Source organism: Asparagus officinalis, chromosome 1 (assembly GCF_001876935.1).
Source record: "Asparagus officinalis chromosome 1, Aspof.V1, whole genome shotgun sequence".
NCBI classification, from domain to species: domain Eukaryota; kingdom Viridiplantae; phylum Streptophyta; class Magnoliopsida; order Asparagales; family Asparagaceae; genus Asparagus; species Asparagus officinalis.
In genome coordinates this window covers 129,952,581-129,966,230 of record NC_033794.1, presented here as the reverse complement: position 1 = coordinate 129,966,230, position 13,650 = coordinate 129,952,581, and the positions used below count along the sequence as shown (strand labels likewise).

Genomic DNA, 13,650 nt, shown 5'->3' with positions numbered 1-13,650 from the left:
TACTTCCCCCCCCCCCCCCAAAAAAAAAAAAAAACGCTAACTTTGGGAAAAATTAATCCCCAAAATCAACAAATCATCAACTTTGTTGGATATGGCGAGTAAAAAATTGACTAGGTTGTTATGCAGTTACAAATTAGCCTATCAAAGTTGATTTCTAGGTAATCTTTTCCAAAGTTGATAATTTGGGGGGTAGTAACAGAATGGAATGGAATGGAAAAATAGGATTCATGTAGCCAACCCTAAATATTTGGAATAAAGGTTTTGTTTTTTATTGATTGATTTATTTTGCAAATATTGGCATTTTGGTGAGTAATTTCTCAAATGCCCATGATTTAAGGGGTATACAACAACAACAAAGACTTTATCCCAAATATTAGGGGTCGGCTACATAAATCCTATTCTTCCATTCCATTCCTATTATGAGACATCTCCTTCGTTAAGTTAAACATAATATTTAAGGGGTGTATGTACCAATAAAAAATAATGAAATTTTAAAGAGACCTCACCCCTCAACATTGACAAGAGCCAAATTATCTATAGTAGCAAAAGCTCTGACACAGGAACCTGAACTCTCTTCATCTCCATTTCTACTCCCGGGCTGATGGCAAATCATTGTTCCAGGGGAAGAGAGATTGAAAACATTTCTAATTACAATAGGAGTATTATACTTCATTACAGGAATAATGGTGCGTGGATGCAAAACGTTCGCCCCAAAGTAAGACTGAAAAGATAGACTAAAGGTCAGAAAGTAATATTGCAGGAAAGAATTTAAGTGATTTTAATACGCATGGTTAGAAACTTAACCATTTCCCAGGCTTCTTGGTAGGACAATGTTCGCAATATCACAGCTTCACTAACTGCAAAGGCAAAGAGTTTTTCAGTGCTTTAATTTATCTCAAGCTATTCAGCCTGTATAATATAAAAACCAGCGTAGTTTACACTAGACATTTCAGAAGAAACTACTATAATTTAATTCAGTTAAAATTTAGATGAGAGGTACTACCTTCAGAACTAGTAGTAGGTGAGTAAACAAAACTGACTGCAACATGAATTATATGTTCTAGATTTGAGCATCTTAGCTGGCATAAGAACAAGGTAAATTAGCAAATTTCTTGCACCAACTACACTGAATTTGAACCTAAACCAAATTGACCCTTGTAGAGAATAGAGAAAACCCTAATTGTTTTATTGAGAATAACAAGAGAGATATATATAGTCATACAAATAGGGTTAAGGTTAACGGGTAACATCCCATTAACCCAATACCCAATATTTAACTTAACACTCCCCCTCAAGCTGGAGCATAGATGTCTACCATGCCCAGCTTGTCACATATAGTAGAGAACACCTTTGAAGAAGTAGCCTTGGTAAGAATATCAGCAAGTTGTTGTGAGGACGGAGTGAATATGAGAGATACTATCTTCTTCTCCCAAGCATCTCTGACAAAATTACAGTCAACTTCAATATGTTTTGTCCTCTCATGAAACACAGGATTCTGTGCAATATAAATGACAGACTGGTTGTCACAATACATTGGCATGGGTCCAGGCTGAACAAAACCAAGCTCTGTCATAAACTTTCTTAGCTACACCATCTCACAAGCAGTGTGAGCCATTGCTCTATATTCGGCCTCTGTACTAGATCGTGATACTACATCTTGTTTCTTGCTTCTCCAAGTCACAAGATTACCTCCAACAAAAGTACAAAATCTTGAGGTTGATTTCCGGTCTCCCATGTCTCCTGCGTAGCCAGCATCAGAGAAAACCGAAATGTGAGTATGCCCATGCTTCTTATATAACAATCCTTTGCCAGGGCAACTCTTGACATATGTCAAAATCTTCAGAACTGTTGTCCAATGAACCTCTCTAGGTTTGTGTATAAACCTGCTCAATACATCTACTGCAAAAATAATATCAGGTCTGGTAACTGTCAAATATATTAGCTTCCCAATTAATCTTCTATATCGTCCATCATCATCTAGGAGAGAGGTATCATCACGCCACAAATCAACATTTGCCTCCATTGGAGTGCTTGCAGGTTTGCATTCCAAGAGACCTGCTTCTTCTAGTAAATCTAGCACATACTTTCTTTGGGACAACAGGCCATGTTTTTGATATGCAACTTCAATCCCAAGAAAATACTTTGGCTTTCCCATGTTCTTAGTGATAAAATGATGGTTTAGATACTCCTTAGTCTCAGTTAAGGCAATAGAGTCACTCCCAGTCAGCAGAATATCATCAACATATACGGCTAAAATAACCAAACCAGTTGTTGTGCGTCGAAGAAAGACAGAGTAATCAGACTGACAACGTTGGAAACCAACATTAGAAATAACATTGCTGAACTTATCAAACCAAGCTCGAGGACTCTGCTTTAACCCATAGATGGTCTTTCTCAGCTTGCAGATAATATTCTCCCTCTGAGCAACATACCCAGGAGGTTGCTCCATATAAACCTCCTCGTCCAAATCACCATAAAGGAAAGTATTCTTCACATCTAGTTGGTGCATCGCCCAATCCATATTAACAGCCAGAGTGAAGAATTCTGATGGAGTTGAGACGAGCAACGGGAGAAAATGTTTCAAAATAGTCGACGCTATATGTCTGGGTATAGCCTTTTGCAACCAGGCGAGCTTTATAACGGTCAACAGACCCATTGGGGCGATATTTTAGGATATACACCCATCTGCAACCAACCACAGTCGCTCTAGTAGGAAGAGAAACCAAGTCCCAAGTCCCTCTAGAAAGTAGTGCATTTATTTCCTCATCCATGGCCTGCTTCCAAGCTGGTACTAACATAGCTTCCTCATATGACCTAGGTATAGATATAGTGGACAAGGACAAGGCAAACTGACGAAAAGATGGGTTGAGACGGTCATAAGAGACAAAAAGAGATATAGGATATTTCGGGCAAGATCGTTTACCTTTTCGAAGAGCAATAGGGATATTCAAGTCAGAAGGAATAGAGGTCTCAACATGAGATGGATCGACAGCTGGAGATGCAAAATATTTCCTGGTAGACGAATGATAACACCTATATCCTTTTTTGAGTACGAGAGTATCCAACAAAAACACATTTGATGGATCTAGATGACAACTTATCCAAACCAGCAGTTAAATCCTGAACAAAACACGTAGAACCAAAGACACGGGGAATCACAGAGAATTGTTTTTTATCGGGATAAAGACAATTGAATGGTATTAAACCATCAAGGACAGAGGAAGGCATGTGATTAATCAAATAATTTGCAGTGAGAACAGCATCAGACCACAAATACTTTGGAATATTCATATGTATCATCAGTGTTCTAGCAACATCTAGAATATGCATATGCTTCCTCTCAGCAACTTCATTTTGTTGTGAAGTGTGAGAGCAAGAAGTCTGATGAATAATGCCATTAAGAGCACAAAATTTTGAAACATCACTTTTCATATATTCCAAAGCATTATCAGTACGAAGAACACGGACAGAAGTAGAGAATTGAGTTTTTATTTCATTATAAAAGAGTTCAATAACGTGCGAGACCTCTGACCTCTCTTTTAACAGATAAAGCCACGTCATGCGAGAGAAATCATCAATAAAGATAATAAAATATCGAAAACCTTGCACAGAGGGAACACGATAAGGACCCCAGACATCGGAATGAACCAACTCAAAAGCAAAACTACTACGTTTATCGACTCGACCCTGAAAAGTAGCACGATGGTGCTTACCCAGTTCACACGACTCACAACCTAAAGAGGAAATAGATGGCTGAACAGAAACTACCGATCTAAGTTTTTATAGTGAAGGATGACCCAGACGCCAATGCCACAATAAAGTGGAGTCAGACTGTGATGCAACAAGGCCAGCTTCTGACACACTGTCGTCCAAATAGTACATACCTCCTCTCTCATGCCCCGAACCAATCTTCATCCCAGTTGCTAGGTCCTGAAAAACACAATAAGATGGAAAGAATGTGACTTTACAATTATTTTGTTTTGTAAACTTGCTAATGGATAATAGGCTAACAGGAAATTTGGGAACATATAACACATCAGTTAGTTTTAAAGAGGAAGTAGCATGAACTACTCTATCACCACGAACTGGAGAAAGAGTACCATCAGCAATGCGGATAGAATGAAACTTATCAGAAAGATGTAAAGATACAAAGTAATCTTTTATACCTGTCATATGAGATGAGGCTCCAGAATCTAGTACCCAGGATTTGTGAGAAGAAGCTATGTAAGCATCCATACCTGAAGAGGATGCATGAGTAGCAGAATGAATATTCTGAGAGAGTTCTAGCTGGCGCAACCTCTCATAATCTGCCTGAAAAATCTGAACAGTAGGAGCAGTAACAGCTAGACCACCAGAAGTAGTAGCAGAAATAGATGAGTTAGTCGACTCTGTATCAGCTACCTGGGCTCACTGAGGACGACCAAACTTCTCCCAGCACTTCTCAGAAATATGATTGGTTCTCCAACAATGACCACACTGTCGTGAGTCCTTATCAGATTCACCTTGCCTCCCACCAAAGGAACCACGTCCTCCCCCTGAATCACGACCACGACCACGACCACGACCGCGGCCTTTGCCTTGATTAGAGAACATGGCAGACTGATCCATCGTAGGTGGAGATGGTGTAGTAGTATCAGAAGTAATACCAGTAGAGACCTGCATGACTCTGGAGAATGTAGCAGTCAGTGAGAGAATTGTATCTCCACCCAATATCTGTCCTCACCTGGGACTGTAAATTAGGGTTCAACCCAGAAAGAAATTTGGATACTGTCAGATCACGACGATACCCTAATAGCGTCGCTGCATCAGCTACTGCAGGCTGATGCATCTCTAGTTCGTCTATCAGTCCCTTCAATTTACCAAAGAATTCCGAAACTGACTTATCTCCCTGTTTGAGTGCAAACAGTCGTTCATAAATTTCAAATACACGAGAAACATTCTTCTCGTTCCCGTACATAATCTTTAGGCTGTCCCACATCTCCTTCGCAGTGGTTAAAAACATAACGTTGCTACTGATCTGTGCTTTCATACTGTTGAGAAGCCAAGTCATAACACAATAATCAGATGAGAGCCATGAATTGTAGGTGGGATCTGAGGTTGGTGGTGGAGATGCAAGAAGATGTGGTAGTTTGCTCTGAGCGCCAATGAAGATGCGGAAAGCTTGTGCCCAGAGCAGATAGTTTGCACCATTCAATTTAATAGTAGTCCCCAAGACTACCTTGGGCGCAGAGGTCTCACCAGCAACAATCGAAGGAGTAGTAGAGTAGGAGATGTCCGACATCGGAGTAGTAATCATTTTTTATTTTTGAGCAACAATAGGAGACAAATAGTAGTCAAATAGGCAGATTAGTAGTAGAGATCAGTTTTCGAAACATAAACTAAGAGCAGATCAGGAGCAGGATTAGAGGCAAAGTGGTAGATAGTCATGCCCTCACGCTGCGTAGGCGAGATCACCTGAGGGAGAGAGCCCTGGCTTTTGTTTGCACAAATGCTCAATTTCTATATTCTTGTTTCTCGAAGGAAACAAGAATAAAAGTGAAATATCTCAACAACGTGAGATAGACACTCTTCCTCTCATCAGTTCTATGACTGAAATGTCGAGGCTTCCTCTTATCAGTTCTATGACTAAAATGTTGAGGGATACAATCGTCCTCTCATCAGTTCGAAGACTGAGATGTCGAGGGAATAGGGAACTAGATGCAGGGGCACTGTAGCACGGCACTGTAGCGACGGTGGTACTGTAGCAGCAGCCGGTGGTACTGTAGCAGCGAGCGTTGGTACTGTACCAGCGGGGGCGGCAAGGGTTTTTGAATGAAGATTTGTGACGGCTAGGGTTTTATGCTCTGATACCATATAGAGAATAGAGAAAACCCTAATTGTTTTATTGAGAATAACAAGAGAGATATATATAGCCATACAAATAGGGTTAAGGTTAACGGGTAACATCCCATTAACCCAATACCCAATATTTAACTTAACAACCCTAATGTAGTAATGACTATGCACCAAATAGTCCTCTCAGAAATTCCTTCTTTAAAGCATATATATGTTTTACTATGGTGATATGAAGTTAGATAAATCCAAATCAGGCAAATTTATGCAAAATACCCAACCATGTTTCATATGAAAAATAGAGAAGAGAAACCTTTTCTTGGGTCTGCACTATATACACCATCAACATCTGTCCATATAGTGACTTGGCGAGCTTCAATAAGAGAACCCATTATCGCTGCTGAGAAATCACTTCCATCTCTTTTCAAAGTCGTAGGAATGTTTTTAGGCGTGCTGGCAATGAACCCAGTAGCAATTATTGTATCAGCTGGCTCATTAGTAAACCACTTTTCAAGTCTCTTCTCAGACTCAAAATAGTCAGGGTCTACTTGATTGGAACTGGTAGGATTTACAATAAGGACATCTCGAGTATCCATCCAACTGCAAGGTCTTCCACTCTGCACCAAAGAGAGAAGATTTAGATTAACTTTTCAAGTCTGTTAATTAATTTATAAAAAAGTTATGTAAATAGCAAACCTTTCTAATCACATATGACAACATTTGAGCAGACCATAATTCTCCATGGCCTACAACAAAGTCTGAAAAGGATTCTGTTGCATGACCCGCTGCAAAATATGTGAAGGGTGTCAGGAAAAAAAACACTAGATATATCAACATGACTACCAAAACACTAACAGAATACAGACAAGATACTGCATATGCACTAACTAGTGAAAGGAAGAAGCAAAGAATTTGGAAGCACTAATCATGAAATAAGAACAAGATTGCCTCAATACATTTCACATGAGCTTGATGAAACCAAATTGAAGATTTGTAATATACTTCTTTTAAAATCGCCTACACATATTTGTCTAAACAAAAGCAGGGTGCTTTTCTGATCTCCACAAAAGATGCAAACAAAATAAAAAAAGATAACCACAAAAAACAACTAATATAATACTGGTTTCGGGTTGATATGGTTCTGTTTCAGCTTTACTTCACAAATGGCATATTTTATATTGGACAGTGATTTCAGAGACAAATACAACAACAATAAGTAATGCACACTAGCTCGGATAAAGAAGTACTACTAGCTACATGTATTGCACACACAGAAACTCCAGTCCAAGCTGATACATTTCAGATACCCATTTAACATACTCCAAAATTTCAGAATCTTTTTCCTTAAGCTATACAACTGCAAGTGCCAAAAATGACATAGAATTTGGTGGTGTTTAAGCTATGTTACCAGCCAAGTTCAGGTGTCAAAATGAGTGTGTGTAGTAGATGTGTGTCTTGAATATCTTATATCTAAGTGGTTATCCGAGAGACGATCTAGAAAAGATTGAATTGGGACAAAGTTTTGGTGTCACGCCACCATCATTGTCAAATAATAATATGTATAAGATGTCAGCATATCAGCATATCAGAAGACTTAGAAGTAAATCAACCATCCTATACTATACATGCATCCGATACTATTTTACCTTAGTGGTAAAGTATATAAAACCAAGAGTTAGGCAGGACATTTATAACACTAGAGATGTAAGCAAAATGTAAAAAGTAGGAAGTCCATCTCTCACAGCATAGGAAGATCACCACGGTATATCTAGTCAATTAACTTAGCATGGTAATAGAACAAAAGTAATGAGCAAATCAACCGCTCATAATTTCAGAAAAACATGGTACACGACAACATAACTAAAGAGCATAAATCCAGTGATGACTAAACAAATCTTTAAGCAAATGAAATTAAATCAATAGTAGTGAGAGCAACTGAATAGTTGATAGTTCAAACCTATATAAATCGCCTGAAGCATCGCTTTCAGGTCGCTGATGTCATTCTGTAACTGAGATAAAAATCTAACAAGATCATCTCCATCAAGAAGCTGCTTTGCTGTTAACATGTGTTTTTCATAAACGGCATCAAGTGCTGATATATATTCAACATCCCTCGATTGAGCCTTCTCAACCAAATTATACATCATATCAGTTACTTTTGACATTGCAGAAACCACTACCAACTTTCGTTCAGAAGGATCACCCAAAATTATATTTGCAACGTTTTGAATCCTCTCAGCAGTGCCCATACACGTCCCACCAAATTTATGAACAGACCACATATCGCCTTTTGGAAGGGAAGAATTTTCCGTGGTTTCCTCAGGGGAAACAACTGCGTAAATGAAGAAATTTTACATGTGAAATCTTTTTTGTAGAAAACATAATTAAATAATAAAAGTTTCAACAATTAACCAACTCTATTTAAACAATAAAAACACAAGGTGGTATGTATCATGATCTCAAAAGTAGAAAAAGGGTAATATGTATGGTGCATAAAGTAGAGAAGGTGTAAATAAATGTCACCGACTCACAGTAGAGGGAAGATGTGACATAAAACTAGTCAATGCAAGCAAGCAACAATTAAAGAAAAAAATTTGCACCCAACTAATTGATATGTTAAAGGCCAGTTTAACAAACGCATTAATGTGATTTAGAATGAAAAAAGGAGCATCAAAACAGGCGAACTAATAATAGAGATAAGTGGTTCTGCCTGTAATATTTGTAAACACAGCTTGGCCACACAGAATGAATGTAGCTGTGAATAAATGCTGTCTCGACGTCCAACAAAGTTCAGTTAAGAGATAAAAGACTATAATAGACATGGCTTCTGCGTCTTTAACACAACTTAAACATCATGTTGATAAGAAGAAAACTATAATCCAAGACTCTTAGTTTATAGCTGAGTAGCATAGAAGCATTACCTGCAACAGAGGCAACTTGGAGGCTCTTAGACATGGACTTGCCAGCCTTTTCCAAAGAACCTATGCTGAAATAATTAAGATAAAGCATACTTCGTCAAATTTAATAGAATTCAATCAGAAAAGTACAGTAGACAGCACATCATCTTATAATCAACCACAAAAAAAAGACTAATTTTGTCATCCTAAAGGGAAAAAATACTAAGTAAACCAGATGGTTCTCAGAAGCATCTAATTAAATCAATTCAATGTAACATTTACTAAAGGAATGACTCAGATGAAACAAAAGGTTCAAGCTTCCAAGCATTATTCTTCTGTACATCGCACTTAAATATGTAATGTCCTAATATATAAGTAAGTAACCCCCAGAAACCTTATTTTGCTTGAAAGATGGAATTCTACTCAATTAAACACAACATCAATAGAATTACTAACCTCAAAGTACCAGAATAGCGCCATCTTTGAGGCTTGTAACTGCACTGACTTCTCTGAAGAGTGTGCCTGTATAGCATTTAGGAAACAGAAAATGTAAATTAAAACATCAGAATTTCACAGCGGAGGAGACGGTAGCATAATGAATAAAGAAATTGAACGAAGAAATACCAACCACTTCCCTACAGGCAAATTAAAATTTATAGCACCAACTTCGTTGAAAAATATAAAAAGATAAACACTTTAAAGCGACCCCATATCCCATTCATTAATAGAACAAATAAACACTGTAAAACAGAAATTTCATCAAATGGGTTATCTGTAAACAATCCACGTACGCATCTTAAACCGCTCAGCTACTCAAAGATGAAATTTTGAATGAAACCCATGTCAACCCCCCTCAACACAAACCCAAAGCAGTAATCTTGAAACTAATCACAGTATAATAATTCAAATGCAGCGCCAATTCGGAACCTGGGGAGAGGAAGAGGGAAACGAGGCTCGTTTGCGCGGGAAACTCGCCGGAGAGAGGAGGAGGGCGATGGGGAGGTGAGCGCGAGGGAGCTCATCGCGGGAGCGGAGGAAGAGATTGAGAGGGTTTTGGAAAAAACTTCTACTCGTTGAGTTAGGAATGCATTGGCTTTGAAATCCAATGGACGAGATCACGGGCTCCTATGGGCAGGGGGGGCCCACATTGATGATTGGGGGCGGGGGGGGCTCTTGGCACCCGCATGTATCAGTATTTTTATATTAATGATGAGATCCCGGACAAATTTTTAAAACCGTCCTATTTGCAAACATATTCCTCAATAAACAATCCGTTTCAACTTTATTTGTCAAAACCTACCTGGTTTCAGCACTGGGACTAAAACTAGGTTGGTTTTGGCAAAAAAAATTTCTCAAACTTCACAAGAAGTCCCGTGAAATTTAACAGTTATTTAACTAAGCTACTAAATTTTACGGGACTTCAAGTCCCGTGAAGTTTCACAGTTTAATAAACTTCACGAGACTTGAAATCCCGTGAAGTTTATTAAAGTGACCAAAATCCCACACGATTCTACATCTAAAATTATGTAACTAGCCCCTCGACTTCTCAACAAATTTACACAAAAACATATATGTACTTACTTGCTGCTAACTACACGGTACACTAACATGGGCCCACCAATCCCATCCTTCAAAATATTCTACTTGCTGCTAACTAGAGGGTAAACTAGCACATGCCTCGGTCTCAGCCCTCTTCACACGTGTGAGGAACTCCACGTAACCCACCTCCGCGCTGAACTCCAACCCGCGCACATCTCGGCCACTTTCTGCAAGGAGGAAAATAAATTCAAACAAACTCCGCGCTGAACTCCAACCCGCGCACATCTCGGCCACTTTCTGCAAGGAGGAAAATAAATTCAAACAAAATTCACGGGGCTTCAAGTCCCGTGAAGTTTGTTTGAACTACGAAACTTCACGGGACTTGAAGTCCCGTGAAGTTTAGCAGTTTGGTTAAATACCTACTAAACTTCACAGGACTTCAAGTCCGATGAAGTTTCGTAAGTTCTTTCTTCAAAACCGACTCAGTTTCAGCCCGACGGCTGAAACTAGGTCGGTTTTGAAGAATATTTTGAAACTAGGTCGTTTTTTGGGATTATTTTTACAAATAGGACGGTTTTAAAATTTTATCCCTAGATCTATAATAGGACAAATTTTCAAAACAGTCGGATTTATAAAAATATTCTCAAAAATGACCCGTTTTAACAATATTTGTCAAAACCGACCTAGTTTCAGCCGTCGGGCTGAAATTGGCTGAAACTAGTAAAAATATTTTCTTTTTTTTTTCTTGTTTTTTGGTTTCATATAGTTTTGAAGGTAGAGATAAATGTTGTTAGAAAGAGAGAAAGAGAATCTTTTGAGATTTTATTTAGAAACAAAGAATATTCATATAATAATAAAAATAGTTCAGAGGTACTTTCCAGATTTGAGGAGAGGAAAAAATTCATGTTCAAGCACTTCGGCTACTATTTTTACTTCTGCGCAAACAAACACGCCAAACATGGTTTTGAGGTTCCACGCAGACTTAGTTATTTATTCAACTTTGAAGGAGCAATTTGAGACTCTCGTTCTCGTGGACAGGGTGGTGGGCCAAGGAGCTCCTCCCTCCTCGCGTCATAACTTGAGATCTTTGTCCTGCTTAATTAATTCTGTGCTTTGCTAATGATTCAGATTTTTAATTCAAACTTTCTTCCCTAAAATCCTAGTAAATTTTATCTATCAATTTTATTCAACAAGACCGTAGTAATCAAAACTTACCAGCTTTGCAATCGAATTGTACTTCAATAAAAATCTATTTTTGGAGCACCGAAGCAAGTTTCTATCTATTTTTTATAAGATTTTTTATTGATTTGTTTTTCAGGGTAAATTGCGCTAAATCCTCGTGAACTTTTAGTGTTTTGCAGTAAAACTGTATGAACGTAGAAAATCTTACTAAACCCCCAATAATTTTTTCGTTTTGCAAAAGGCTCCCAAAAAGTTTCTGCATCTTGCAAATAGCACCCATAAATTCAAACCATAAAACAATATTAAAAGGTATTTTGAAAGTCATTAGAGGTTTAATGTAATTTACCCAAAATATATTGGGATTTTCCGCAAAAAGTATTTAGGGTTTAGCGTCATTTTTAAAGTTCATAAGGATTTACCGTAAAATGTTAAACATTCATGGGGGTTTGGTGTAATTTACCTTATTTTTAAATAAGTGCAATTACTTTTGTTTTTCTCTACAGCGGGCTGTCTGTATGATTCCTCTTGACATTAAATTTTCTTTATTTATAGGGAAAATTGCTTGGAGGAATATATTAAAATAACATTAATGTCTCAATGACCCAAATAGGGGACCCAAGGCATGAGACATGTGAGGTGTCATCATCCGGTTGCATGATGCACTGTTCATGAACAGTGCATCATGCAACCGGATGGTGATACCTCAGAACAATGCATCATGCAACCGAATGGTGACACCTCACATGTTCCATGCCTTGGGTCCCCTATTTGGGTCCCTGTAGCAACACCCTTTAGTCATTTTTAAGCATAGTATATAGATATATTTAAACTTTTGATAATATTTGCATTAAAATATAGTGAAATTCAAAATTTGTTTGTATTCTGTTTACTTATGTCTAATAATATTTTCTTGCGTTTCAATAATAATGATAATAATAATAATAATAATTTCTTGAAAATAAAATTATCATTCTATATAGTTCTCTCTTATAGCACACGATGTGATAGCTATTATCTGTTAAATCATACAATGGAACAGCAGAAACACATTCAAACAATTCATACTCAACCTTAAAGCTTCACAAATACGCGCAAATGTTCTCCTAGAACTAAATTTATGAATAATGCAACAAGCTCTTGCACATATATACGCACAATCTTAGAATTGTTCGGTTTCCACTGACCAAGAAGTATAAACACAAGCTTATTTCTGGAGCTTTGTTACAATGAGCCAAAATATGGGACAAGAGGGGGGACATGTGAGGTGTCCCCGACATTATGCAATTGGAGGGGGGCACCTCACATGTCCCCCTGTTGGTCCCATATTTTGAGTCCTTGGGGAATTTTTCTTATTTCTGATAGAGAGAAGGATATGATCAGATAAAAATAGCCCATCAAACAACAGTCAACTCTATGCATGAAGGGAAAAAATTTTAACTAAAATTTAAAAATTTAAAGGTATTATTCAGTACAAAGAGGATAAGGAACAAATTTCTACAGGTAAATAAAAAAGCAAGTACAAACTGAAGAGGCATTCAATTTTCAGGGGCTTCTTTCCCAACAAAAAAGATTTCTACAGAATGTGAAGAAGCCAGAAGGATAAAACCTAAACAACAGCAACCTAAACTCATTGATCAAACCTAGGACAGGAAGACTGGATAACAACAAAGAAAAAATTTGAATACCGTGAACTGTGATAACTTACTTGAACTCAACACAAACCAGTTCCAACTGCAAGTTTGCTAGCTTCTATTTCTCGCTAGGGTAAATGGCAGATAACCCCCTCATCTATGCATTCAGTAGAAATTATTACCCCTCAACTCTTTACTAGTACTCGTCATCTCGCGATTCATGGGGAGAGGGGGCTTTCTGCAATTAAAAATAGGGTTATGCAGCCAGACCTCCTTACCATTGCCCAGTTGCGGATTGGACCCCTGTAGTTAGTTGCTGCAGATAGACTCCCTGAGTGAATCTTTTTACTGTTTTTCCTTTTTTACTATTTTACCTCTAGGAGGTCTGTTTGACAAACAACAAAAATAAATAAAAATAAAAAATCTTTCTTTTGACAGTGAAAGAGAACGATATATTCACTCAGGGGGTCTATCTGCAACAATAGAAGTGCAGGGATTCTATCTTCAACTGACCCTTAAAATACCAATCCATGGGTAAGAATTCCTAACAAAAGGGTTGAGGGGTGGTA

At 37.9% G+C, this 13,650-nt stretch overlaps 1 protein-coding gene across 2 annotated transcripts in view; it reads right to left on the bottom strand.

Moving 5' to 3' along the window:
- The window catches only part of LOC109850085 (bifunctional aspartokinase/homoserine dehydrogenase 1, chloroplastic-like), a 20,080-nt gene extending 10,299 nt beyond the window's left edge, over window positions 1–9,781 (bottom strand). For both annotated transcript variants that reach the window (XM_020420035.1, XM_020420101.1), the window contains exons 1-8: window positions 9,657–9,781; window positions 9,186–9,251; window positions 8,754–8,818; window positions 7,790–8,164; window positions 6,529–6,617; window positions 6,146–6,449; window positions 805–857; window positions 507–721 (exon numbers count right to left, since the gene is read on the bottom strand). In XM_020420035.1, coding sequence (XP_020275624.1) covers window positions 507–721; window positions 805–857; window positions 6,146–6,449; window positions 6,529–6,617; window positions 7,790–8,164; window positions 8,754–8,818; window positions 9,186–9,251; window positions 9,657–9,751 — 1,262 coding nt within the window. In that variant the 5' untranslated portion in view covers window positions 9,752–9,781. The remainder of the gene's footprint in view (window positions 1–506; window positions 722–804; window positions 858–6,145; window positions 6,450–6,528; window positions 6,618–7,789; window positions 8,165–8,753; window positions 8,819–9,185; window positions 9,252–9,656) is intronic.